At 36.4% G+C, this 26,094-nt stretch overlaps 1 protein-coding gene across 1 annotated transcript in view; it reads left to right on the top strand.

The window, feature by feature from the left end:
- The window catches only part of DCHS2 (dachsous cadherin-related 2), a 546,419-nt gene extending 521,781 nt beyond the window's left edge, over positions 1 to 24,638 (top strand). Inside the window, exons 20-22 of the mRNA XM_053700224.1 lie at positions 7,067 to 7,353; positions 19,405 to 19,543; positions 21,939 to 24,638. Of these exons, the coding sequence (XP_053556199.1) occupies positions 7,067 to 7,353; positions 19,405 to 19,543; positions 21,939 to 24,550 (3,038 nt within the window). The 3' untranslated portion in view covers positions 24,551 to 24,638. The remainder of the gene's footprint in view (positions 1 to 7,066; positions 7,354 to 19,404; positions 19,544 to 21,938) is intronic.
- Positions 24,639 to 26,094: the final 1,456 nt, after the last annotated feature.

Genomic DNA, 26,094 nt, shown 5'->3' with positions numbered 1-26,094 from the left:
GTACTGCGTGGGAAAGCATCGGTGTGTCTGGTGTAAACACCACTGTTATCAGGCACAAGATGGCGGCCACGGCTTAGGCCCCAACATGGAGCATGTGTAAACTGTGCAGTCTTTATGGCTAATTTTCAGCGGTCTGGTTCGCTCACATCCCCATCAACTAATGGGGGTATTCTGCCTGTTATGGTCATATAATTACCTTGTAGTGTGGTGATTTCGGGCATCGGCTCCCGGAGCTCACTTACAGTGTAGCCATCTCTCTCGGCAGCCGGCTTCGCCGCCCCCCTGTGCACACCTTTTTATAGACTGGCTACTATGGCCCCCTCCAGGCACTTGGGCCCTGGTGTCACTGCACCTGCTGCACCAATGGTAGATCCGCCCCTAGCTCCCAGTAGTGCATTGCTTCTGCTTCAACAAAGGATACCAAGTGAATTAAAGGGACAGTCAACACCAAAATTGTTGTTGTTTAAAAAGATAGACAACGCCTTTACTACCCATTCCCCAGCTTTGTACTACCAACATTGCACATTTAAACCTCTAAATTTCTGCCTGTTTCTAAGCAACTACAGACAGCCTCTTATCACATGCTTTTGCATTAGCTTTTCACAACAAGAGACTGCTTATTTATGTGTGCCATATAGATAACATTGTGCTCACTCCCGTGGGTTGTGGATGACACTGCACTAATTGGCTACAATGCAAGTGAATAGATTATAAATAAATAGCCACGTGATCAGGGAGCTGTCAAAAGATACAAGGTAATCAAAGAGGTTAAAAGTATATAAATATAACCATGCTGGCTGTGCAAAACTGGGGAATGGGTAATAAAAGGATTAATAGCTATCTTTTTAAACAATAACAATTTTGTAGTTGACTGTCCCTTTAACCAAATTTGATAATACAAGTAAATTGGAAATTTGTTTAAAATGTTATGATTTTTCTGAATCCTGAAAGAATAACTTTTAGTTTTATGTCCCTTTAATATCTATTCATGAATGCGGGTGACATCATAATTCTGACAGATCATGAGTTAATGCTTTAGTTCCTACAAGCTTTAAGTAAAGCCAGGCCACTGTATGCTTTGCTGCTTTAAAGGGACATGAAACCCAATTTTTTTCATGATTCAGAAAGAGCATGCAATTTTAAACACATTTCTACTTTACTTTTATTATTTAATTAGCTTCCTTCTCTTGTTATCCTTTGCTGAAAGGTTTATCTAGGAAAGCTCAGTAGCAGCAATGAACCTAGATTCTAGCTGCTGATTGGTGGCTGCATATATACACCGATTGTCATTGGCTCACCCATGTTTTCAGTTAGAAACCAGTAGTGAAATGCTGCTCCTTCAACAAAGCATACCAACAGAATGTAGCAAATTTGATAATAGAAGTAAATTGGGAAGTTGCTTAAAACTGTATGTTCTACCTAAATCATGAAATATTTTTTGGGGTTTCATGTCCCTTTAAGGGAGGACATTATAGCAGAGAAATTGATCTTTTTGATCTAATTAACTTAGGCCTAGATTTGGAGTTTGGCAGTAGCCGTGAAAACCAGCGTTAGAGGCTCCTAACGCTGGTTTTAGGCTACCGCCGGTATTTGGAGTCAGTCAAAAAAGGGTCTAACGCTCACTTTTCAGCCGCGACTTTTCCATACCGCAGATCCCCTTACGTCAATTGCGTATCCTATCTTTTCAATGGGATCTTTCTAACGCCGGTATTTAGAGTCGTGGCTGAAGTGAGCGTTAGAAATCTAACGACAAAACTCCAGCCGCAGCAAAAAGCCAGGAGTTAAGAGCTTTCTGGGCTAACGCCGGTTCATAAAGCTCTTAACTACTGTGCCCTAAAGTACACTAACACCCATAAACTACCTATGTACCCCTAAACCGAGGTCCCCCCACATCGCCGACACTCGATTAAATTTTTTTAACCCCTAATCTGCCGACCGCCACCTACGTTATCCTTATGTACCCCTAATCTGCTGCCCCTAACACCGCCGACCCCTATATTATATTTATTAACCCCTAACCTGCCCCCCACAACGTCGCCGCCACCTACCTACAATAATTAACCCCTAATCTGCCGACCGCAAAGAGCCGCCACCTACATTATAGCTATGTACCCCTAATCTGCTGCCCCTAACACCGCCGACCCCTATATTATATTTATTAACCCCTAATCTGCCCTCCCTAACATTGCCGACACCTAACTTCAATTATTAACCCCTAATCTGCCGACCGAATCTCGCCGCTATTCTAATAAATGTATTAACCCCTAAAGCTAAGTCTAACCCTAACACTAACACCCCCTAAGTTAAATATAATTTAAATCTAACAAAATTAATTAACTCTTATTAAATAAATTATTCCTATTTAAAGCTAAATACTTACCTGTAAAATAAATCCTAATATAGCTACAATATAAATTATAATTATATTATAGCTATTTTAGGATTTATATTTATTTTACAGGTAACTTTGTATTTATTTTAACCAGGTACAATAGGTATTAAATAGTTAACAACTATTTAATAGCTAAAATAGTTAAAATAATTACAAAATTACCTGTAAAATAAATCCTAACCTAAGTTACAATTAAACCTAACACTACACTATCAATAAATGAATTAAATACAATACCTACAAATAACTACAATGAAATAAACTAACTAAAGTACAAAAAATAAAAAAGAACTAAGTTACAAAAAATAAAAAAATATTTACAAACATAAGAAAAATATTATAACAATTTTAAACTAATTACACCTACTCTAAGCCCCCTAATAAAATAACAAAGCCCCCCAAAATAAAAAATGTCCTACCCTATTCTAAATTACAAAAGTTCAAAGCTCTTTTACCTTACCAGCCCTGAACAGGGCCCTTTGCGGGGCATGCCCCAAAGAATTCAGCTCTTTTGCCTGTAAAAAAAAACATACACTACCCCCCCCAACATTACAACCCACCACCCACATACCCCTAATCTAACCCAAACCCCCCTTAAATAAACCTAACACTAAGCCCCTGAAGATCTTCCTACCTTATCTTCACCTAACCGGGTATCACCAATCGGTCCTGGCTCCAAAATCTTAATCTAAGCCCAAGCGGGGGCTAGACATCCATCATCCGACGGCTGAAGAAGTCCAGAAGAGGCTCCAAAGTCTTCATCCTATCCGGGAAGAAGAGTAGATCCGGACCGGCAACCATCATCTTCCAAGCGGCATCTTCTATCTTCATCCGATGAGGACCGGCTCCATCTTGAAGACCTCCACCGCGGACCCATCTTCTTACGACGACGACTTCCCGAAGAATGACGGTTCCTTTAAGGGACGTCATCCAAGATGGCGTCCCTCGAATTCCGATTGGCTGATAGGATTCTATCAGCCAATCGGAATTAAGGTAGGAATATTCTGATTGGCTGATGGAATCAGCCAATCAGAATCAAGTTCAATCCGATTGGCTGATCCAATCAGCCAATCAGATTGAGCTCGCATTCTATTGGCTGTTCCGATCAGCCAATAGAATGCAAGCTCAATCTGATTGGCTGATTGGATCAGCCAATCGGATTGAACTTGATTCTGATTGGCTGATTCCATCAGCCAATCAGAATATTCCTACCTTAATTCCGATTGGCTGATAGAATCCTATCAGCCAATCGGAATTCGAGGGACGCCATCTTGGATGACGTCATTTAAAGGAACCGTCATTAGTCGTCGGAGAAGAAGGATGGATCCGCGATGGAGGTCTTCAAGATGGAGCCGGTCCTCATCGGATGAAGATAGAAGATGCCGCTTGGAAGAAGATGGTTGCCGGTCCGGATCTACTCTTCTTCCCGGATAGGATGAAGACTTTGGACCCTCTTCTGGACTTCTTCAGCCGTCGGATGATGGATGTCTAGCCCCCGCTTGGGCTTGGATGAAGATTTTGGAGCCAGGACGGATCGGTGATACCTGGTGAGGTGAAGATAAGGTAGGAAGATCTTCAGGGGCTTAGTGTTAGGTTTATTTAAGGGGGGTTTGGGTTAGATTAGGGGTATGTGGGTGGTGGGTTGTAATGTTGGGGGGGGGGGGTATTGTATGTGTTTTTTTACAGGCAAAAGAGCTGAATTTCTTGGGGCATGCCCCGCAAAGGGCCGTGTTCAGGGCTGGTAAGGTAAAAGAGCTTTGAACTTTTGTAATTTAGAATAGGGTAGGGCATTTTTTTATTTTGGGGGGCTTTGTTATTTTATTAGGGGGCTTAGAGTAGGTGTAATTAGTTTAAAATTGTTGTAATATTTTTCTAATGTTTGTAGATATTTTTTTATTTTTTGTAACTTAGTTCTTTTTTATTTTTTGTACTTTAGTTAGTTTATTTAATTGTATTTATTTGTAGATATTGTATTTAATTCATTTATTGATAGTGTAGTGTTAGGTTTAATTGTAGGTAATTGTAGGTATTTTATTTAATTTATTTATTGATAGTGTAGTGTTAGGTTTAATTGTAACTTAGGTTAGGATTTATTTTACAGGTAATTTTGTAATTATTTTAACTATTTTAGCTATTAAATAGTTCTTAACTATTTAATAGCTATTGTACCTGGTTAAAATAAATACAAAGTTACCTGTAAAATAAATATAAATCCTAAAATAGCTATAATATAATTATAATTTATATTGTAGCTATATTAGGATTTATTTTACAGGTAAGTATTTAGCTTTAAATAGGAATAATTTAATTTATTTAATAAGAGTTAATTAATTTTGTTAGATTAAAATTATATTTAATTTAGGGGGGTGTTAGTGTTAGGGTTAGACTTAGCTTTAGGGGTTAATACATTTATTAGAATAGCGGTGAGCTCCCGTCGGCAGATTAGGGGTTAATGTTTGAAGTTAGGTGTCGGCGATGTTAGGGAGGGCAGATTAGGGGTCAATACTATTTATTATAGGGTTAGTGAGGCGGATTAGGGGTTAATAACTTTATTATAATAGCTGTGCGGTCCGGTCGGCAGATTAGGGGTTAATAAGTGTAGACAGGTGGAGGCGACGTTGTGGGGGGCAGATTAGGGGTTAATAAATATAATATAGGGGTCGGCGGTGTTAGGGGCAGCAGATTAGGGGTACATAGGGATAATGTAAGTAGCGGCGGTTTACGGAGCGGCAGATTAGGGGTTAAAAATAATATGCAGGGGTCAGCGATAGCGGGGGCGGCAGAATAGGGGTTAATAAGTGTAAGGTTAGGGGTGTTTAGACTCGGGGTACATGTTAGGGTGTTAGGTGCAGACGTAGGAAGTGTTTCCCCATAGACAACAATGGGGCTGCGTTAGGAGCTGAACGCGGCTTTTTTGCAGGTGTTAGGTTTTTTTTCAGCTCAAACAGCCCCATTGTTTTCTATGGGGGAATCATGCACGAGCACGTTTTTGAGGCTGGCCGCGTCCGTAAGCAACTCTGGTATCGAGAGTTGAAGTTGCGTTAAATATGCTATACGCTCCTTTTTTGGAGCCTAATGCAGCCATTCTGTGGACTCTCAATACCAGAGTTATTTTAAAGGTGCGGCCAGAAAAAAGCCAGCGTTAGCTACGCGGGTCGTTACCGACAAAACTCTAAATCTAGCCGTAAATGTATTATTATAATAGAACATAAAGAAAGTCCTAGGTCCTAGTAAAAATCATAATAAAAACATATATTACATTTCTATTATATATTCATGCTACAAAGATTGTAGTATTCCATACATTAGGATGCAATAATTATAATACCCAATAACTGGAGCTTCATTTATGTATTTAAAATACTTTTCTTGAAAAGATGATGATAAAAAGTAGAGACAACTTTTAAGAAAATAAATCTATCAAATTCATATAAGCTGTATATTTCTTACTATTTTTAATTTAGATAAGGTTAAAATATGTGTTGAAGAGAACAAGATTAAATGGCATATTGGCCACTTTTTTAAAACCAGGGCCATATAGGCATCTTAACATACCTGGTTGTTCAAGTGATACAATATGTCAGCAGTTTCTTCAGGTAAAGCGTACCAGAGGCAGCACTACTGATTTTACAGCTTTCTTAAGTAGTGATACAACATGGAGCACGAGTGAGGAGAAAATTCTTGCTGGTGCTTAATTAAATTCTTATGGACCCCAGATGTGGAAGTATGGACCAAGTCTGGAATAGCACAGATAACATTATACTTTGCGGAAATTCCGTTGCACTCAACTTTCAGCTGACATATTATTTTTATGGCATCTTTTAGTAGTTGTAGCAATTTAGTGCAGATTATAGCAAAATACATATGTCCTCATGAATATTATACTCCTGAGCAATTTAGAAACATATGAATTCTCACCTTGTGTATTAAAAATAAAATGCTTTATTCAATCAAAGAAGTGCTTAAGATCTGAGCTACTACTTTTTCCTCTCTTTGCACAAGACACTACATTATCGCATACTTTTCTACACTTAAACCTTTAACTACTATGGAATATTATTGCATGAAATAAATTACTATAACTGGCTTTATTATATAAATGAGTTTAAATGTCAGACATCTATATATCGTTCAAGTTTGTTTGATTTATCATATTGTAATATTTCTTACTGAGATTATAAATTACACTATTAATGAGTCAAGGCTAGGACTAATTATAACAAATTGTCTATATTTTCACTTGCATACAGTAATTTGTACACTTATGTTATAGCGCTAACAGGTGTATTTTAATTGATCTATTTCTTTGCTATCTGGGTTATGATGATGAGAAGCAGATGAGAGGTGAATATGGGGTGATTTTTTTTCATAGAATCAAAACGGAATCTTTGTCACAAATTGATTTGACTGCTTGATGTGTGTTTGTATCCCTCTCTGCTTTGGCTATCTGTACTTTGCATGATCGCTGCTGTTTTACAGTTTCCTAACTGTACCAACAGCTGTAATGCATCTAATCCTGTTGGGGGGATGGATCTAAGCCTAGGCTATTTAAATAAAAGCAAATCATTTATCAATTATTTTCCTTACATACAACTTTTTATCTTATTGTCAAGAAATGAAAATCAATGTCGACAATCTGTTTTATTCATTTTTTTTATTAATATTATATTTTAGACACTCCCATTGGTTCCATTGTTACTCAAGTTACAGCCAATGATGTTGATCTAATGTCACCCATAACATATGTGTTCACTGAAGATGGAAATCCCGGCAGGAAATTTGCTATTGACAGACTTTCTGGAATCATAACTCTCATTGGTTCATTGGATTATGAAGAAACCTCTCAATATTATTTGAGGATTCATGCCTCTGATTTAGTACATAAAACTGAAGCAGAGCTCATTGTTGAGGTTCTGGATGTAAATGACAATCAACCATTGTTTTCTCAAGATCACTATAAGGTAAATTTCAGTGGTGGACTGTCTAAAAACTGTCTAAAAATTGAATGTCAGAATAATCAGGTAATAATTATGTGCTATAAAAATAATTGTTCTTTATTTAGGAAAAAATGATACAGGACAAATGACAGAGTAATCACAAGTAGTAAAGTTGGTGGAAAACCTAGTTATAGGGAGAAGATTTTGAAAATAGCGCAGCTTTCATAAAAACTTTACACAACTATGGGCTAGATTACAAGTGTTGTGCTAACTTTTGCACGCGTCGGAAATAGCGCTAGTATTGCAAGTTGAAAGTAAATGAGATTGTGAGAGCGCAATCAGGATTTACGATTGTTTGTTTATCATAACTGACAAACTTGCGTAAAGGGTAGTGCGTTATTAAAAAGTTGCACCAAACACAACATAAATACATTAAAAATTACAGTTACACTCATAAAAACACTATCTGAGAAAAAGTATTCATATACTGTTTCTATCGTACAAAGAAAGACTCTATGATCTAAATATGTATAGTTTAGAGGATAGAAGGGAAAGAGGTGACATGATAGAAACCTTCAAATATATGAAGGGACTTAATAAAATAGAAGCTGAAAGCATTTTTCACAAAAAAATAAATGCCAAAACAAGGGGTCACAATCTAAAGTTAGAGGGTAGCAGATTCAGGAGAAATTTGAGGAAGCATTTTTTTACAGAAAGGGTGGTGGATTCATGGAATAAAATTCCATTTGAGGTGGTAAACACAAAGACTGTAAAGGAATTTAAAAATGCCTGGGAGTGGGACATGCATAAGGCTATCCTAAGGAAAAAGTAACATGTAATATGGGTAGACTTGATGGGCCTTTTTGGTTCTTATCTACCGTCAAATTCTATGTTTCTATATAAATATTTAATAAATATATTATAAAGGCTCAAAGATATATGGTATATGACAAGGTGGTTGACTTCAAAGGGCTATATTGTATGCATAAATATGTGTATGTATGTGTGTGTATATATATATATATATATATATATATATACATATTGTATATAAACACAGAAAACATGGCACTTACTAGCAAGCACACAGTAATATTTAAAAGCAAAAATGGGAGAGTCGGTTGCATTTGGCCCCAAACGGGTTAAGCCCTGGATCACGTCAATGTCTCTCCCTTCCTAGGTCACTAACCAAGTAGCTACCAATGCATTCTTTACAAAAACTGAGAACACCAGGGTGTCACAGGCTTTTTTAATTTCTCTTAAGTAAATATAAAACACAGAATCGGACCACACTCTCAGACTGGACAGGGTACATATCCCAAGTTACTGTGAACCCCATAGACCTTATTACTTACAGACAGCTGCACAGTTCCCAGCAACCCAGGTAGTTAACCCCTAAGTGGTGCTTTGAGATTAGCAATTCTTCATGTGCGGTAACCCGTCACCACGTTCAGCCTAAATCTCAAAACACAAAGCGCGATATGCACATTTTACATTCCTATGTTCCTCACATAGAATTGTTTTTATTATTATTATTAAATAATTTCTGTCTGTTTTTTTCTTCTGTGGTCTCCATTGACTTCTATGGGGAGAATACATTACCACAATCACAGTATTGCAAAGTCCAGAAGTTAGTGCACATCCAGTTTTGCTCGTGCGAAAACTTTTTACTTTCAACTTGTAACATGAGCGCAACCCGACGTATCCAAAAGGAGTGGAGTGCCCTAACTATCGTGCCATTTGTAATCTAGCCATATATGGTAATAGAAAAAAAATATGATGTATTTGTAGACTGGCAAAATATAAAATGCACTACATATCTTGGTGATTTATAAAGAGAAAGTTATCCTAAAAAAGTCTGCTGGTAGTTACACTAACAATATAAAGGCTTTGATTTTGAAGCTTCCCCAAACATTTTGATGTTTTCCTTAACTTGAGTATATTATTAATGATAAGATTGAAACAAGTATTATGGAAGAAAAATATTTTATTTTAGGACTCTGTTTACAAAGGTCTTATTTTGGACCAACTAGATATTTACTTATTTAAGGTCTATAACTGTTTACTTATTTAAGGTCTGCTAACTTGTAGAAAATATCCATGGCTACTATTTATTAAAAGAAAAATAGTTGCAAAGTCACTTATTATAACTCACACTGTCCACCTTGGTTAAAGTTAGAATTGATAGTAAATAATATGAAGAGTATACATACTGTATATCTTGTCAACTATTCCAAAACACTGACTTATGAGCCATTTGTTAAAGGGATACTAAACCCATTTTTTTATATTTCATGATTCAGATAAAGAATGCAATTTTAAACAACTTTCTAATTTACTCCTACTATCAATTTGTACTCTTGGTATCTTAATTTGAAAAAGCAGGAATGTAAACTTATGAGTTGCTTAAAATTGCATGCTCTATCTGAATCATGAAATAAAAAAAAATTGGGTTCAGTATTACTTTAAATTTAGCTGACTTTATACATCAAGTTGCACGTTCTTCATATATTCCGTTGCAAATTTAGGCATTGAGTCTCTAACTTCAGCAATCTTTCTTTGTGTTGAAAGTTAAGATGAAATGAGGTATTTAAAATAAAACAAATGCTTTCAAACGAACAGGTTGATTTAAGAAGGACTGGTTCCAAATAAGGTATAAGTTGGTTTAATTTTGTTTAATTGCCATATTTTTGTGGATACTGTAAGATTGCACTTCTTTAAGACTTTCTTGAACTAAGCTCATCAGACTGCTTCCAAACAACATGATTTTAAAAAGCTGGGTAGAATAGTTGAACCTTTGTGAACTGGCTCCTTATTCATTTTTTCTGTTTTTATTAAACAAATCTTCTGTCATCACCCCTATTAAGCCATTCTGACGTTTCTAACTACCTTACTAATTGTTGCCAACTGTATGGAAGAAAATACCAGCTACATTAACTAGCGTGATTAATTCTGTAAGCAATTGTGACATTGAGATCATGAGATTTATAACTGTTATTATTAATTTAAGATCACATTGTCTAATTCAATTAATTGACTGTTAATATAAGCCATAGATATATATTCCATGTTACCTACACTGACCTTAATCATCACATTACTTGCTATACTATTAAGTTATTCTGGCAGAGCGTGAATCTGATCTTTCTTTTGTCTTTTCCTGAGCAATATTTTTTAACCACGAAAAAAAATAATATGTTTACTTGGCAAATAAATGAAATCAATGTCCCCTGAACAAATTTTATTACATCTGTTTAAAAATACTTTTCTTAGCTTTTCATGCATGGTAACAGCATGTTTTAATTTTACACTAGAGACCACTTTAAATATAAATGTTATGACCATCAATACTCTTGTTTAATTGTGTATCATTTCAAGTTTTGACTGGCTGTCTTATAATTAGGCAGCAGATCCAAACTTGTTGACTCATAAGGACCTCAAACTTTGACTAATGGGTCATGTGAGAACATTCCTACACATGTATTGCAAATGATCTGCTTAGGACTTAATTGAACGCAGAAAGTCCCCGGTGCAGAGAAAATATTTTAATGAGCTGTAATTATTGTCCTGCATAAAGAAAATAATGGACTTTTTAATGGTACATTTATTCTGTTGTAGATTCCCAACACTATAAAAATAGTACAAACTGTGATAAATAAAATTCTAATTAATATGTAAGGCAATCAGTTTATAAGCCACATATGTAGTTCAAATCTATTAATACAAAACACTTGGGCCAGATTTCAAGTAGAGTGTTATTTAATGTTCCCGCTCGAGCGCTAGATGTAAGCTTTTTGTGCACGTCAGGTTGCGCTTGTATTACAAGTTGAAAGTAAACAGTTTTCTCTTGGGCGCTAAAACTGATGCACATAAAAAGTGTGAAAAAACACCCTACTCGCGTGCAAACCCGACATGAAAATATGAATATTTCACATTCCATTGTTCTTTACATAGAAGAATATGTTCTATTTATTCATAAATATATATTTCTATATATATGTGATGATATTATGGTAATATATATATATATATATATATAAAAACAAGATTATATATAGGTATAAACATATAAAGATATATATAGGAATATATATTTTTAAAAATTCTTAGAACATATTCCCCTGTGTGAAGAACATTGTAATGTGAAATATGTACAGTAAATACACAGTTAAACAATTTATTAAATATGAATATTGCATAAATATGCTTTTTCATGTTTTCATCTAATTAACTGCAAAGGGCTCCAACGGGTATATATATATATATATATATATATATATATATATATATATATATATAATTTGCATATTGGGTTCTCTGAAGAGAGAAGCGCTCTACCAGGAACGAACAACAGCTCATTAGCTAGTTCTATGGCTATTTACCACCCGGAAGCAGCCTCTTTTAGACCAGTGTGCTTTTCACAGAGGAAAACTTTCCTGAAGTATATCAGTCTGATCCCGCCATTCAAGGTCAGTCCAGCCCCGAAATACCAGGCAATTCTCCTCTGAACAAGGAACATGACAACCCCAGACGATTTTTTCACATTTATATATATATATATATATATATATATATATATATACACAGAGCGAAGCACACTCACAGGAATAACCAACTGGCTCAATACCATTTTTAGCCTGTTCTATGGCGATTTACCACTTGAGTGCAGCTTCTTTTAGCCCAGTAATGCTTTTCACAGAGTAGAACTTTTCTGTAGTATATCAGTCTGATCCGCCTATTACAGTCAGTCCAGCGCCGAAATACCAGGCAATTCCTCTCTGAACAAGGAACACAGCAACCCCAGACGATCATTTCAGCCTTCATTGGGCCTCGTCAGTGAGGTGTAGCCATATTCCTCTAAGCACACTGAGCAAGGAGTCCATGTCTGGTTTCTCCTTTTTTCCCATAGGGAGACTAAATACACACAGAGCAAAGCACACTCACAGGAACGAACAACTGGCTCAATACTATTGTTAGCTTGTTCTATGGCGATTTACCACCAGGGTGCAGCTTCTTTTAGCCTAGTAATGCTTTTCACAGAGTAGAACTTTTCTGTATTATATCAGTCTGATCCCGCCTATTACAGTCAGTGTGCTTCTCTCTGTGTGTATTTAGTCTCCCTATGGGAAAAAGGGGAAACCAGACGTGGACTCCTTGCTCAGTGTGCTTAGAGGAATATGGCTACACCTCACTGACAAGGCCCAATGAAGGCCGAAACGATTGTCTGGGGTTGCTGTGTTCCTTGTTCAGAGAGGAATTGCCTGGTATTTCGCCACTGGACTGACCGTAATAGGCGGGATCAGACTGATATACTACAGGAAAGTTCTGCTCTGTGAAAAAGCATTACTGGGCTAAAAGAAGCTGCATCCAGGTGGTAAATCGCCATAGAACAGGCTAACAATAGTATTGGGCCAGTTGCTCATTCCTGTGAGTGTGCTTCTTTCTGTGTGTATATATATATATATATATATATGTCTGTTTGTACATATGTATTTATATGTGTATATAGTCTGTAAATACATATATACATATATACATACATAAATACACATGTACATACAAATAAACAAAGATATATAGATACATATACAGATTTAGATATGTATATGTATGTATCTCTATGTGAAAGCCCTTTGACTTTTTTTTCTAGCACCCGAGATCTCTTATCTTTGAGCCCTTATAACTTTTTTGTGCAGTTTAAAAAAAAAAAAAAAAAAATTGTATTAGTTGGTGTTATTATGAGTGTAACTGTACTTTGTAATGTATTTTTGAAGTGTTTTGTGACCCTTTTTTTCTTGCAAAACAGTTAACCACAACTCTGAGGATGCAGCAATCATTGTAGTGTAAATTGCAACTGCGCACAAACGATCATGTTTACTTTTAACTTGTAATACGAGTGGTAAACCCAAGGTGTGCAAACACCCAAGTTAAAGCCGTGTAACTGTTAATTTGCCACTCGTAATCTGGCGCTTTGTTTTTATACAAGTTTAAGTCATATTATCACTACTAATTTACAGGGAGTGCACAAAACAAACCTGTGATATGTTGTTCAGAGATCTATTGATAGATCACAAGCTACTTTTGGGCACAGGTTAACCCCTTAATGACAACTGACGTACCAGGTACGTCATGCATTAACAAGCAGTTAATGACAATAGACGTACCTGGTACGTCAGTTGTTTAACAGAGTGCTGGAAGCGATTGCGATCGCTTCCAGCAGCTCTGAGGTTATTGCAGTGATGCTTCGATATGCAGGCATCCTGCAATACCCCTTTACAAGCCTCCGATGCAGAGAGAGCCACTCTGTGGCCCTCTCTGCACCGGAGCATCGTTGGTGGGTGGGAGCAAAGCAGGGAGGCGGGTGGGCAGCCTGCAATGGGCCTGTGATGTGGAGGGGGACGGGATCGTAGGTCGGATCGGAGGCGGGAGTGTCAGTGGACACGCACGCACAGACGCACGCGCATGCATGCACGGAGGCGGAGGGTGGACGCGCGTGCACGGGGCGGGAGCTGGTGGGAACTGCTACACTACAGAATAATAGAATAAAAAATTGTGAGAAAAGGGGGGATTTTCATTTCTAAAACAATCAAAGGGTTCTGGGGGGGGGGGGGGAAAGTTACACTAAAGAAAAGGGCAAACAAATAATGAAACCATATTTTTTTTACTAAACTGAGTACTGGCAGACAGCTGCCAATACCCAAGATGGCGCCCATTAAGCTAGAGGGGGAGGGTTAGAGAACTGTTTGATGGGGGATCCGTGAGCTTGGGGGCTAAGGGGAGATTCTACACCGCAGCATATATAAATATGCTGTAAAAAAAACAAACAAATATACCTTTTATTTTAGTACTGGCAGACTTTCTGCCAGTACTTAAGATGGCGGGAACAATTGTAGGCTGGTGGAGGGAAGAGAGCTGTTTGGGAGGGTTCAGGGGATCTGATGTTTCAGGTGGGAGGCTGATCTCTACACTAAAGCTAAAATTAACCCTGCAAGCTCCCTACAAGCTACCTAATTAACCCCTTTACTGCTAGCCATAATACACGTGTGATGTGCAGTGGCATTTAGCGGCCTTCTAATTATCAAAAAGCAACGCCAAAGCCATATAAGTCTGCTATTTCTGAACAAAGGGGATCCCAGAGAAGCATTTACAACCATTTGTGCCATAATTGCACAAGCTGTTTGTAAATAATATCAGTGAGAAACCTAAAGTTTGTGAAAAAGGAATACCAAAATGGGCCTAGATCAATACTTTGGGTTGTCTACTACACTACACTAAAGCTAAAATTAACCCTACAAGTTCCCTACAAGCTCCCTAATTAACCCCTGCACTGCTGGGCATAATACACGTGTGGTGCGCAGCGGCATTTAGCAGCCTTCTAATTACCTAAAAGCAACATCAAAGCCATATATGTCTGCTATTTCTGAACAAAGGGGATCCCAGTGAAGCATTTACAACCATTTGTGCCATAATTGCACAAGCTGTTTGTAAATGATTTCAGTAAGAAACCTAAAATTGTGAAAAATGTAAAGTTTTTTTTTTATTTGAATGTATTTGGCTGTGAAATGGTGGCATGAAATATACCAAAATGGGCCTAGATCAATACTTTGGGTTGTTTACTACACTACACTAAAGCTAAAATTACCCCAAAAGCTCCCTACATGCTCCCTAATTAACCCCTTCACTGCTGGGCATAATACACGTGTGTGCGCAGTGGCATTTAGCGGCCTTCTAATTACCAAAATGCAACACCAAAGCCATATATGTCTGCTATTTCTGAACAAAGGGGTTCCCAGAGAAGCATTTACAACCATTTATGCCATATTTGCACAAGCTGTTTGTAAATAATTTCAGTGAGAAACCGAAAGTTTGTGAAAAAATTTGTTAAAAGTGAACGATTTTTTGTATTTGATCGCATTTGGCGGTAAAATGGTGGCATGAAATATACCAAAATGGGCCTAGATCAATACTTTGGGATGTCTTCTAAAAGAAATATATACATGTCAAGGGATATTCAGGGATTCCTGAAAGATATCAGTGTCCCAATGTAACTAGCGCTAATTTTGAAAAAAAGTGGTTTGGAAATAGCAAAGTGCTACTTGTACTTATTGCCCTATAACTTGCAAAAAAAACAATGAACATGTAAACATTGGGTATTTTTAAACTCGGGACAAAATTTAGAAACTATTTAGCATGGTTGTTTTTTGGTGGTTGTAGATGTGTAACAGATTTTGGGGCTAAAAGTTAGAAAAAGTGTTTATTTCCATTTTTTTCCTCATATTTTATATTTTTTTTATAGTAAATTATAAGATATGATGAAAATAATGGTATCTTTAGAAAGTCCATTTAATGGCGAGAAAAACGGTATATAATATGTGTGGGTACAGTAAATGAGTATGAGGAAAATTACAGCTAAACACAAACACCGCACAAATGTAAAAATAGCCTTGGTCCCAAACGGACAGAAAATGGAAAAGTACTGTTGTCATTCAGGGGTGAAACATTATGGGGCATATCTATCAAGCTCTGTATAGGCTCGCCAGAAACACCAGTTATGAAGCAGCGTTCTAAAAACCGCTGCTCCATAACCTGTCCGCCTGCTCTGAAGAGGCGGACAGACATCGCCGCAATTCAACCCGATCAAATATGATTGGGTTGATTGACACCCCCCTGCAGGGGGCGGCGTTGCACCAGCAGTTCACAAGAGCTACTGGGCAATGCTGAATGCAGAGAGTATATTGCTCTCCGCATTCAGCAAGGTCTGTCGGACAAGATCCGTAATGTCGGATCATGTCCGACAGTCCCTTCATAAATAGGCCCCTATATTATCAAGTAAATGTAGGAATCAGTTATATAGCTATATTATTATTATCCACTCCTATTAATATTCCCTTAGGACCATTTCATTTTTTTAATATAAATTATCAATAAACCATGTTAGCACAAACATTACTTGGTGCAAATGTAGTTTTATTGAATATCATTCTACAGTAGTGGAACAGCAAGTTCATCATACAGTTGGTAATGAGCCTTGAAATGTCACTGTTTAATTATACATAATTTTGTACAATATAGAATTTTTACAATGATTTTAACTATTTTAAAGAGACACAGATAAATTAATAAAACGGTTATTGATTGATCAATTTTAAGATGATATTCTAAACTGTATGTTACCAATATCAGCAAATCTGAATGTTCTTATAATTAATCATTCTAAAATTATAAGTAACAGGTTCCCAAATCTGAAGTGTATTCAGTGACCTAAATCTATATCCTATGCTGTAAAAGTATTATGCCACCACTTAAATCAGCAATGCAATATAACAGAAAACATAGTCAAAGAGGAGCACTTAGCAAATTACTTTGCCACTCCAGGTTAGAATATGGCCAGTGATTGTAGGTTAGGCCTAACTGGCTCACTGGTGAGACCCTTATCTAAAACATCAATAGTGTAATGTAAATGAATTAGCCTACTGCCACATATGTAAAACCTATGAAAACAAAATATTTTTCTATTGCAATTTTCTGTATGTTTCAAAATGTTGTATTTTTTATCCATAGATATCTGAATATGCATGTATTCCGACCTTGCTTAACATGACTTTGTGAGAAGCAAATTTTTAAAGGGACATGAAACCCAAATTTATTAATTCTTGCTTCAGATAGAGGGGCCAATTTATTAAATGTCTGTCCGACATGATCTGCTTAGTGGATCATGTCCGACAGACATCGCTGAATGCCGACAGCATACACTCCTGTTCATGTAATATTATATTTAGGGATTCTTATTATTATTAATTATTCTCCTCACTCCAATTTTACTCTAAATATGAGGTTATTTAAATTCAATAACCCCCTTTTAAGCATTTTATTTAACCCCTTAATGACCGAGGACGTGCAGGGTACGTCCTCAAAAAAAAGGCAGTTAACGCCTGAGGACGTACCCTGCACGTCCTCGGTGTGGAAAGCAGCTGGAAGCGATCCTGCTCGCTTCCAGCTGCTTTCCGGTTATTGCAGTGATGCCTCGATATGGAGGCATCCTGCAATAACCTCACATGGCCATCCGATGCAGAGAGAGCCACTCTGTGGCCCTCTCTGCACCGGACATCGATGGCCGGTATCGTTGGTGGGTGGGAGCCGAATTGGGAGGCGGGTGGGCGGCCATCGGTGTGCCGCGTGACGTCAAGGGGGGCGGGATCGGGGGCGGGACCGTCGGGGGGTGGCGGGCGGGCGGGCGCGTGCACGGGGAGGGAGCGGGTGGGAACCGCTACACTACAGAAAATCTTTTAATAAAACCTGCCTAATCTTGTTTGTGCAAAAGCACAAAAAGCGATCGTGGAGGGGTGGGGGGGTTGGTTTGTGTGTGGGGAAGCTACACTACAGAAACTTTCAACAAATTAAAAAAACAAACAATTTTTTCTTCTAAACTGGGTACTGGCAGACAGCTGCCAGTACCCAAGATGGCGCCCATTAAGTTAGAGCGGGAGGGGATAGAGCTGTTTGGGGGGGGGGGGTCAGTGAGGTTGGGGGCTAAGGGGGGATAGTACACAGCAGCATATGTAAATATGCTTAAAAAAAATCATTAAAAAAAAATATATATATACCTTTTATTTTAGTACTGGCAGACTTTCTGCCAGTACTTAAGATGGCGGGGACAATTGTGGGGTGGGGGAGGGAAGAGAGCTGTTTGGGAGGGATCAGGGGGTCTGATGTTTCAGGTGGGAGGCTGAGCTCTACACTAAATCTAATATTAACCCTGCAAGCTCCCTACAAGCTACCTAATTAACCCCTTCACTGCTAGCCATAATACACGTGTGATGCGCAGCGGCATTTAGCGGCCTTCTAAATACCAAAAAGCAACGCCAAAGCCATATATGTCTGCTATTTCTGAACAAAGGGGATCCCAGAGAAGCATTTACAACCATTTGTGCCATAACTGCACAAGCTGTTTGTAAATGATTTCAGTGAGAAACCTAAAATTGTGAAAAATTTTACGTTTTTTTTAATTTGATCGCATTTGGCGGTGAAATGGTGGCATGAAATATACCAAAATGGGCCTAGATCAATACTTGGGGTTGTCTACTACACTACACTAAAGCTAAAATTAACCCTACAAGCTCCCTACATGCTCCCTAATTAACCCCTTCACTGCTGGGCATAATACACGTGTGGTGCGCAGTGGCATTTAGTGGCATTCTAATTACCAAAAAGCAACACCAAAGCCATATAAGTCTGCTATTTCTGAACAAAGGGGATCACAGAGAAGAATTTACAACCATTTGTGCCATAATTGCACAAACTATTTGTAAATAATTTCAGTGAGAAACCTAAAGTTTGTGAAAAAAATTGTGAAAAAGTGAACGATTTTTTTTTATTTGATCGCATTTGGCGGTGAAATGGTGGCATGAAATATACCAAAATTGGCCTAGATCAATACTTTGGGTTGTCTACTAAAAAAATATATACATGTCAATGGATATTCAGGGATTCCTGAAAGATATTAGTGTTCTAATGTAACTAGCGCTAATTTTGAAAAAAAAGTGGTTTGCAAATAGCAAAGTGCTACTTGTATTTATGGCCCTATAACTTACAAAAAAAGCAAAGAAGATGTAAACATTGGGTATTTCTAAACTCAGGACAAAATTTAGAAACTATTTAGCATAGGTGTTTTTTTTTTCAATTTTTCCTCATATTTTATAATTTTTTTATAGTAAATTATAAGATATGATGAAAATAATGGTATCTTTTGAAAGTCCATTTAATGGCGAGAAAAACGGTATATAATATGTGTGGGTACAGTAAATGAGTAAGAGGAAAATTACAGCTAAACACAAACACCGCAAAAATGTAAAAATAGCCTTGGTCCCAAACGGACAGAAAATGGAAAAGTGCTGCGGTCATTAAGGGGTTAAACAGAAAGTACATTCTGGATAAGTTGCAACTATCTTTCAACATCATGTGAAGTTTAGTGGGTGTTTATTTTCAAATCTATGTTTTTATATGTATAAAAAAATCCATCAAAAATTAATGCTGAATCATATGAACCCAATAACCTGTCTTTTTTGTTTATTATAGGTCACAGTACCAGAATTTACAAAATCAGAAACGTTCATTACATCAGTAACTGCTACAGACAGAGACTCTGAACTTTTTGGACCTATTACATACAGAATTCTTTCTCCGTTAAAAGGATTTGTAATTAATTCAACCACTGGTATGTCACTTTAGGGTAATTTCAGATTATATGTGATTTAAAGGGATTGTCTAGTCAAAATTAAAGTTTTGATTCAGATAGGGCATGAGATTTTAAACAACTTTCCAATATACTTTTATCATCAAATTCACTTTGTCCTCTTGATATTCTATGTTGAAAGCTAAACCTAGGTAGGCTCATATGCTAATTTCTAAGCCCTTGAAGGCTGCCTTTTATCTCATTGCATTTTGACAGTTTTTACAGATATACAGCGCTAGTTCATGTATGCCATATAGATAACATTGTGCTCACACACATGGAGTTATTTATGAGTCAGCGCTGATTGGCTAAAATGCAAGTCTGTTGAAATAACTGAAATAAGGTGGCAGTCTGCAGAAGCTTAGATACATGGTAATCACAGAGGTAACAAGTATATTAATATAACTGTGTTGGTTATGCAAAACTGGGGAATGGTTAATAAAGGGATGGTCTATATTTTTAAACAATAACAATTCTGACGTAAACTTTCCCTTTAAGATACTTAAACCTCCCTTCATTTAATTAAGATTTCCATACAGAGACTGTATTCATTGATGCAATAAAAAAAGTAAAATAAGAAAATATATTCTAAACCTGTATCCTACAGAAGTCTACATAAACATACGTCAGGCATTCAATATAGTGCTGGCCCTGCCCTTGGTGTTGGCTCTATTTGAGAAATTACACTTCTACGTGTCATGTTGACATAACATCTGAGTTTTGGGAAGTTATTTAAACAATTACCTATATACATTTAGATTCAGCTATCTCTTCATTTATGTGTTAGGTATTCCATCATTTAAAGGGACATTGTACATAGAATGTTTTGTTATTTAAATGAAAAGTAGTGTTTAAACATTGTGACAAATATTTTTCTTGAGTGAAAAAATAACGCAAAATTTGTTTCAAATTAAACCTAAAATAAACCAAGTGTCAGTTGTTTACGTCTTAAAGGGATATGAAATCCCAAAATGTTCTTTTGTGATTCAGAAAGATAATACAATTAATTTTTTTTCCCAACTTCTATTATCAAATTTGCTTTGTTCAGATGGTATTCTTTATTGAAGAGGTACCTAAGTAGGTGACTGGAGGACGTCGTGGAAGTGACATCTAGTGCTCTTTCAAATGGATTATATTCTTGCAAAACTGCCATATACTGCTCCAAATACGTGCACATTCCTGAACTTACATCTCTGCTTTTCAACAAAAGATAATAAGAGAACAAAGACAGTTTGAAAATAGTCAAAAATTAAGTTGTTTCAAATCACATGCTCTATTTGAATCATTAAAAGAGGTGGTGAAGAGTGTAACAAGCAGCAATATAATGACCGCTGCTTCTTATATTGCAAGAAGCATGCTCGCATGTGCTAACCTGCCCTGCAATGGCTCTGGAGCAGTTAAAGCTGCTTCGTACATGGAGCCCTATATATTCTATAGATAGTTTACACTATACACAACATTTTAGTAATGAGAACTGTAATATATTGTGTCTATATAGAGTTCCATGTATAGATTCTGTATAAAAGTCTAAAACCACAGAATAACCATTTTAAGGAATATCGCTTTGTTAGCTGACTAGTTACAAACTGATTACAACTAGAAGAGCAGGTTTTCATAAGATAACCCCAGAATCGTAACTAATTATTTATACATATTCTATTTATGGTTAATTAATACATCTGCATCAATAAATATGTTGAATTGTTTTATCTATTTTTAATTCATTAATGACCTAGAATTAAAACTTGCTTGTAGTTAAAGGGATACGGAACCCATTTTTTTTCTTTCATGATTCATATAGAGCTACAATTTTAAGCAACTTTCTTAACTCCGATTATCAGTTGTTATTTGTTCTCTTGTTATCTTTATTTGAAAAAAGCAGGAATGTAAGCTTAAATGTAGCCACCAATCAACAAGCGCTATCCAGGGTCTGAACCAAAAATGGGCCAACTCCTATGCTTTTTAAAATAAAGATACCAAGAAAAGGAAGAACATTTGATAATACGAGTAAATTAGAAAGTTGCTTAAATTTGCATGCTCTATCTGAGTCATGAAAGAAAAAAATTGGGTTCAGTATCCCTTTAAGTTTATCTTGTGTAGCAGCACATAACATGACATCTCTCTATGAGAATCATACCACCCATTACTAACCGATTACCGATTGACAATAATAGATCTAGGTATTGAGTACAACAATTATATCTCACCTAAAGATGAGTTCTATAGAACTTGTTTTAATCCAGTTGGTTGTAGAAACCCTACATTTGTTTTACCAAAATTTGGTGCATATTTGAAAAAATGTTTTATATTTTATGTATATATATTTATATTTTTAACAGTTTGCATAAAATAATTTTTTTTTATCTCTATGTTTTAGGATTTGTGTACACTGATATGCCAGTTGGAGTCAAGGAGAAGAACACAGTGCTGAAAATTCTGGTAGAAGCAAATGATAACGGAAAGCCTCCTTTAGCTTCCACTGCTATCCTTGAAGTAGATTTCCATGATGTAAACAACTATTCACCACAGTTTTCTGAAGAGATATATCATGTTTATATTAGTGAAGATGCAGTGGTTGGAGAAGGTGTGCTCACCTTTACAGCTACAGACTTGGATTGGACACATGAAAATGCAAACATTGATTTTTCTCTTACCAGTGGCAATTCAAACAACTTATTTTATGTGGAGAACATCAGGGTGCTTTCTAAACCCCATTATGTGACTGTTGGAAAACTTGTGATAAACAATGTATTGGACCGTGAAGCATACCCCACCCATAAATTAGTGTTACTTGCTTCAAATCAAGGTATTCCTTCATTAAGTTCCAGTGCCATCATTTTTATACATATTCTTGATTCAAATGACAATCCACCTGTATTTAGCACTACCGAACATCATATTAATGTAAGAGAACATCATCCAGTAAATAATGCTGTCATAATGATTTCAGCTACAGATTCTGATATTGGGGACAATGCTGATATTTCATATAGCATAGTATCTGGAAACGATGAAAGCTTTTTCAAAATTGATGAGCAAAATGGAACTGTGATTGTAGTAAAACCTCTGGATTATGAAGAAGTCAGAAAATATTCCTTGACTCTGCAGGCAACAGATGGTTGGGGAAGTAAAAAAAAATATGCCTTTTCAGTACTTCATATTAGCATTTTAGATGAAAATGACTTTTTGCCAAAATTCCTTTTTAACAGTATGATATGTAATCTTTGCGAAGATGCACCTTCTTTTACACCTGTGTGCACAGCTAATGCCTTTGACTTGGATTCTGGACCATATGGTACACTTAGTTATTCCATTCAATCCTCATGCCAAAATGATCCACAAAGTCGAGACATGTTTTTCATAGACTCATTAACTGGAGATATCTATACAAAACATGTAATTGATTATGAAATGCAAAATAGGTACTGTCTCATCATTCAAGTGAAAGATAAAAGCGACTCCACAGCTAGTGTATTGGTTTATGTAGACATTGAAGGGAAGGACGAGTTTCAGCCTATCTTCAGTGAAGAACAATATTTATTTCAACTCCCTAAAGAAAACAAACCTGGACAAGTAATTGGCAGAGTAGAAGCTTCAGATAGTGATGAAGGGCTTGATGGCATTGTCCATTATTTCCTTGAAGGACCCTCACAGTTTTTCTCTATTAATATAACAAGTGGAGATATTTATTTATCAAGAGGTGTACACAAAAAGAGAAGCAATACAAAGAAAAATGATGACATTATTGAGCTTTATGTAAAAGCACACAGTCCAAAGTTTGATTCAAAGTCAGCAACATGTACTGTACAAGTTAATATTTCCACTGCTCTTGAAGGTTACCCTGGGATGTCAGCAAACATACTTTCCATTAGTTTCAGCATTTCCTTTGTGGTTTTCTTGCTTTTGGCTATAAGCCTTATTGGAATTATTCTCAGATATAAGCGAAAAGATGTAAATGCTTGTGGGATAAAAGAGACTGCCATTCCTACACTTCCCATGTCTAATATGAAAGATTGTGCCTCTGATGATTGTCCAAAATATGAAAATATCAAGACGAATGTAGCACCAGACACCTCAGAATGGTTGGGCTTAGTTGGCATTAGGGAAAAGAAAGATACAGGAAGCAAGTGTAGAAATTCAGACTCAAGCGGACATGGCTCAACAGAAGGAGAAACTGCTGAAGATGAAGAAATTAAGATGATTAATGAATATCCTAATAGGAAAGAATCTGGATCTGTTCTCAGTGAAAGAGCTTCACGAGTGCCAGACTCTGGCATTCCAAGAGACTCCGATCTTCTCTCTTGTGAATCAGATGAAACAGATCTAGTGATTGGAACAGAGAGTACTGAGAACATTGTTAATATGAAAGATGAACGTGGAGAGGAACGGGTTCCAAGTTTTTGTCATGAAAATGAAATTCCAACTGCACAAAGCAATTGTGAGAAAAAAGAGAAATATAAAAACACATCCCCAGATATTAAACGGGACTACATATTTGTTCCCACTACATATGACTCTAGATATGGGTCTCTTGCATCTTTAGTGGCTTCTGATGAGGATCTAAGAGGAAGTTATAACTGGGATTACTTACTAAGCTGGGAACCCAGGTTTCAGACTCTTTCCTCTGTATTCTGTGATATAGGAAGGCTGAAAGATGAAAAGATCCACAGGCATTTACCAAAACAAAAGAAGCCTTTTGTATTCCCACCACCACTTATCACATCAGTGGCACAGCCTGGAATAAGGGCAGTTCCACCAAGAATGCCAACTATTATGTCTGGACAAACATTATTAAAATATCCTCGCTCACCTTTTTTCACTAATCTTGCATGCCAGCCTTCAACTATGAGCCCAAGTTTTTCACCTTCCCTCTCCATGCTCACAGTGCACAATCCTTCAAGCTCACCTGTGCTTTCAGATACAGGTATTACAGGAACATTGATGGCTACAATGTCTGAAGAACTGTTAGCACAAGAGTTTCAAGTGTAAAACATGATAATTTGTAAGCTTTAAGAATGTTTAGAACCTGTGTGGACCAAATAGGGGCATGTAAGAGCTAATCAAATAAACTGTCCATGAAAAAGTCCATCATATCTCATTTGTAAATTTTCTACTACCTAAATTGATTGCTACAATGGTAATGCTGCCATTCAATAAGAATATGCTTTAAAGTTTGTACAGACTTTTTTAATTTTATTTTTTTTTTAACAAAAAGTTTTCTACATTTCCAGCACAAATTGATCTTTTATATTAATGCACCCAAACTCCCGTTTCTATCATGAATAAAATTACATAAAGCTCTTGGTTAAAATCTAAAACTCAAGGGGCTCTTTCCAAAATAATTATGTACAAACGTATATTTATGTAATTGCACAGTTATATAATATAAGAAAGATAATTTCAGACTCAGAATGTATACCAACTTTACAAAAGTCATTTAATTAATTTCACTAAAGACAATTAGACATATTTTTAAAGGTTATCGTTAAACTATTTGGAAAAGCCTGTAATAAGTAATACCAGAACATAGGAATGAGTGAACAACAATATTTACCATATGTTAAAAGCACATTGTTATGCATAGTATATATCAGTAATTGAGCACTGCATACATAATGCATATTTGAAAACTATTTGTGTGATTATGTTGGTAATATTTATATTGTTTTGTAGTTCAGACACTTATCCTTTGGAAAGCTGCCTCGCAATGTTTATCTTATCTCGTCTCTTTTGGACAGTTAAGAATCAGATTGAGCTACTGGATAGAACAAACAATTACTGTTTACATGGTTTACAAAGATTCAGGGTTCTGGATTTCGCAGATGCACTCCGGCAGTGAAATAAACATAATTAATTCAGCATAATTAAATATTTCGTACTCAATTACAATATTTCCCAAATTCTTGTTATTTTTTTTTTATCAAAATGATCACAATCTTATCAAGTCAAACACGGCCAATCTCAATAATTCCTGTCACTCACTGTTAAATCGCATATCAAATATCCAAACCAAAATGGTCCCCACTTTTCATAAATAAAATGTTTCCTTTTACTGTGGGCTAATGGAGTCCATGTGAGTGTGTTGCAATTGAATAGAGTGGTGTTTTAATTATTTATTTCTCAATGTCAATTGCTCAAAGGTATACATTTGTATTGATATCTGTATCTGGTTTGCAACTGTAGATTTTATTTTACTTTGTTTTTCCATTTAATTGATAGTGATGATGTGTTCAGTATAGTTTGTTCAATGTGATTTGATCCTCATCAAAAAGGGTTGTTGCTGCTGTTAGCAAGGGCATTGCCATCTTGTATTCAGGGTAGGACCGTGCACAGATTTGTTGCCAATATCGTTAATATTTATCAGATGTGTGTTATTGGGTGTTGAGCATTTATCAAGTGCCTTTGGCTGTTGAATTCCATTTGTCCATTTTGTTGATATTTAGGCAAAAACATGTGGTTGGGTGGGTTTTGGTCACCTAAGTTGATGCTGTCCATGCATTATATGGGGGACTTTTCAAATATCTAACCAATAT

The sequence above is a fragment of the Bombina bombina genome, chromosome 2 (genome assembly GCF_027579735.1).
Source record: "Bombina bombina isolate aBomBom1 chromosome 2, aBomBom1.pri, whole genome shotgun sequence".
NCBI classification, from domain to species: domain Eukaryota; kingdom Metazoa; phylum Chordata; class Amphibia; order Anura; family Bombinatoridae; genus Bombina; species Bombina bombina.
This window is presented reverse-complemented; position numbering and strand designations above follow the sequence as displayed.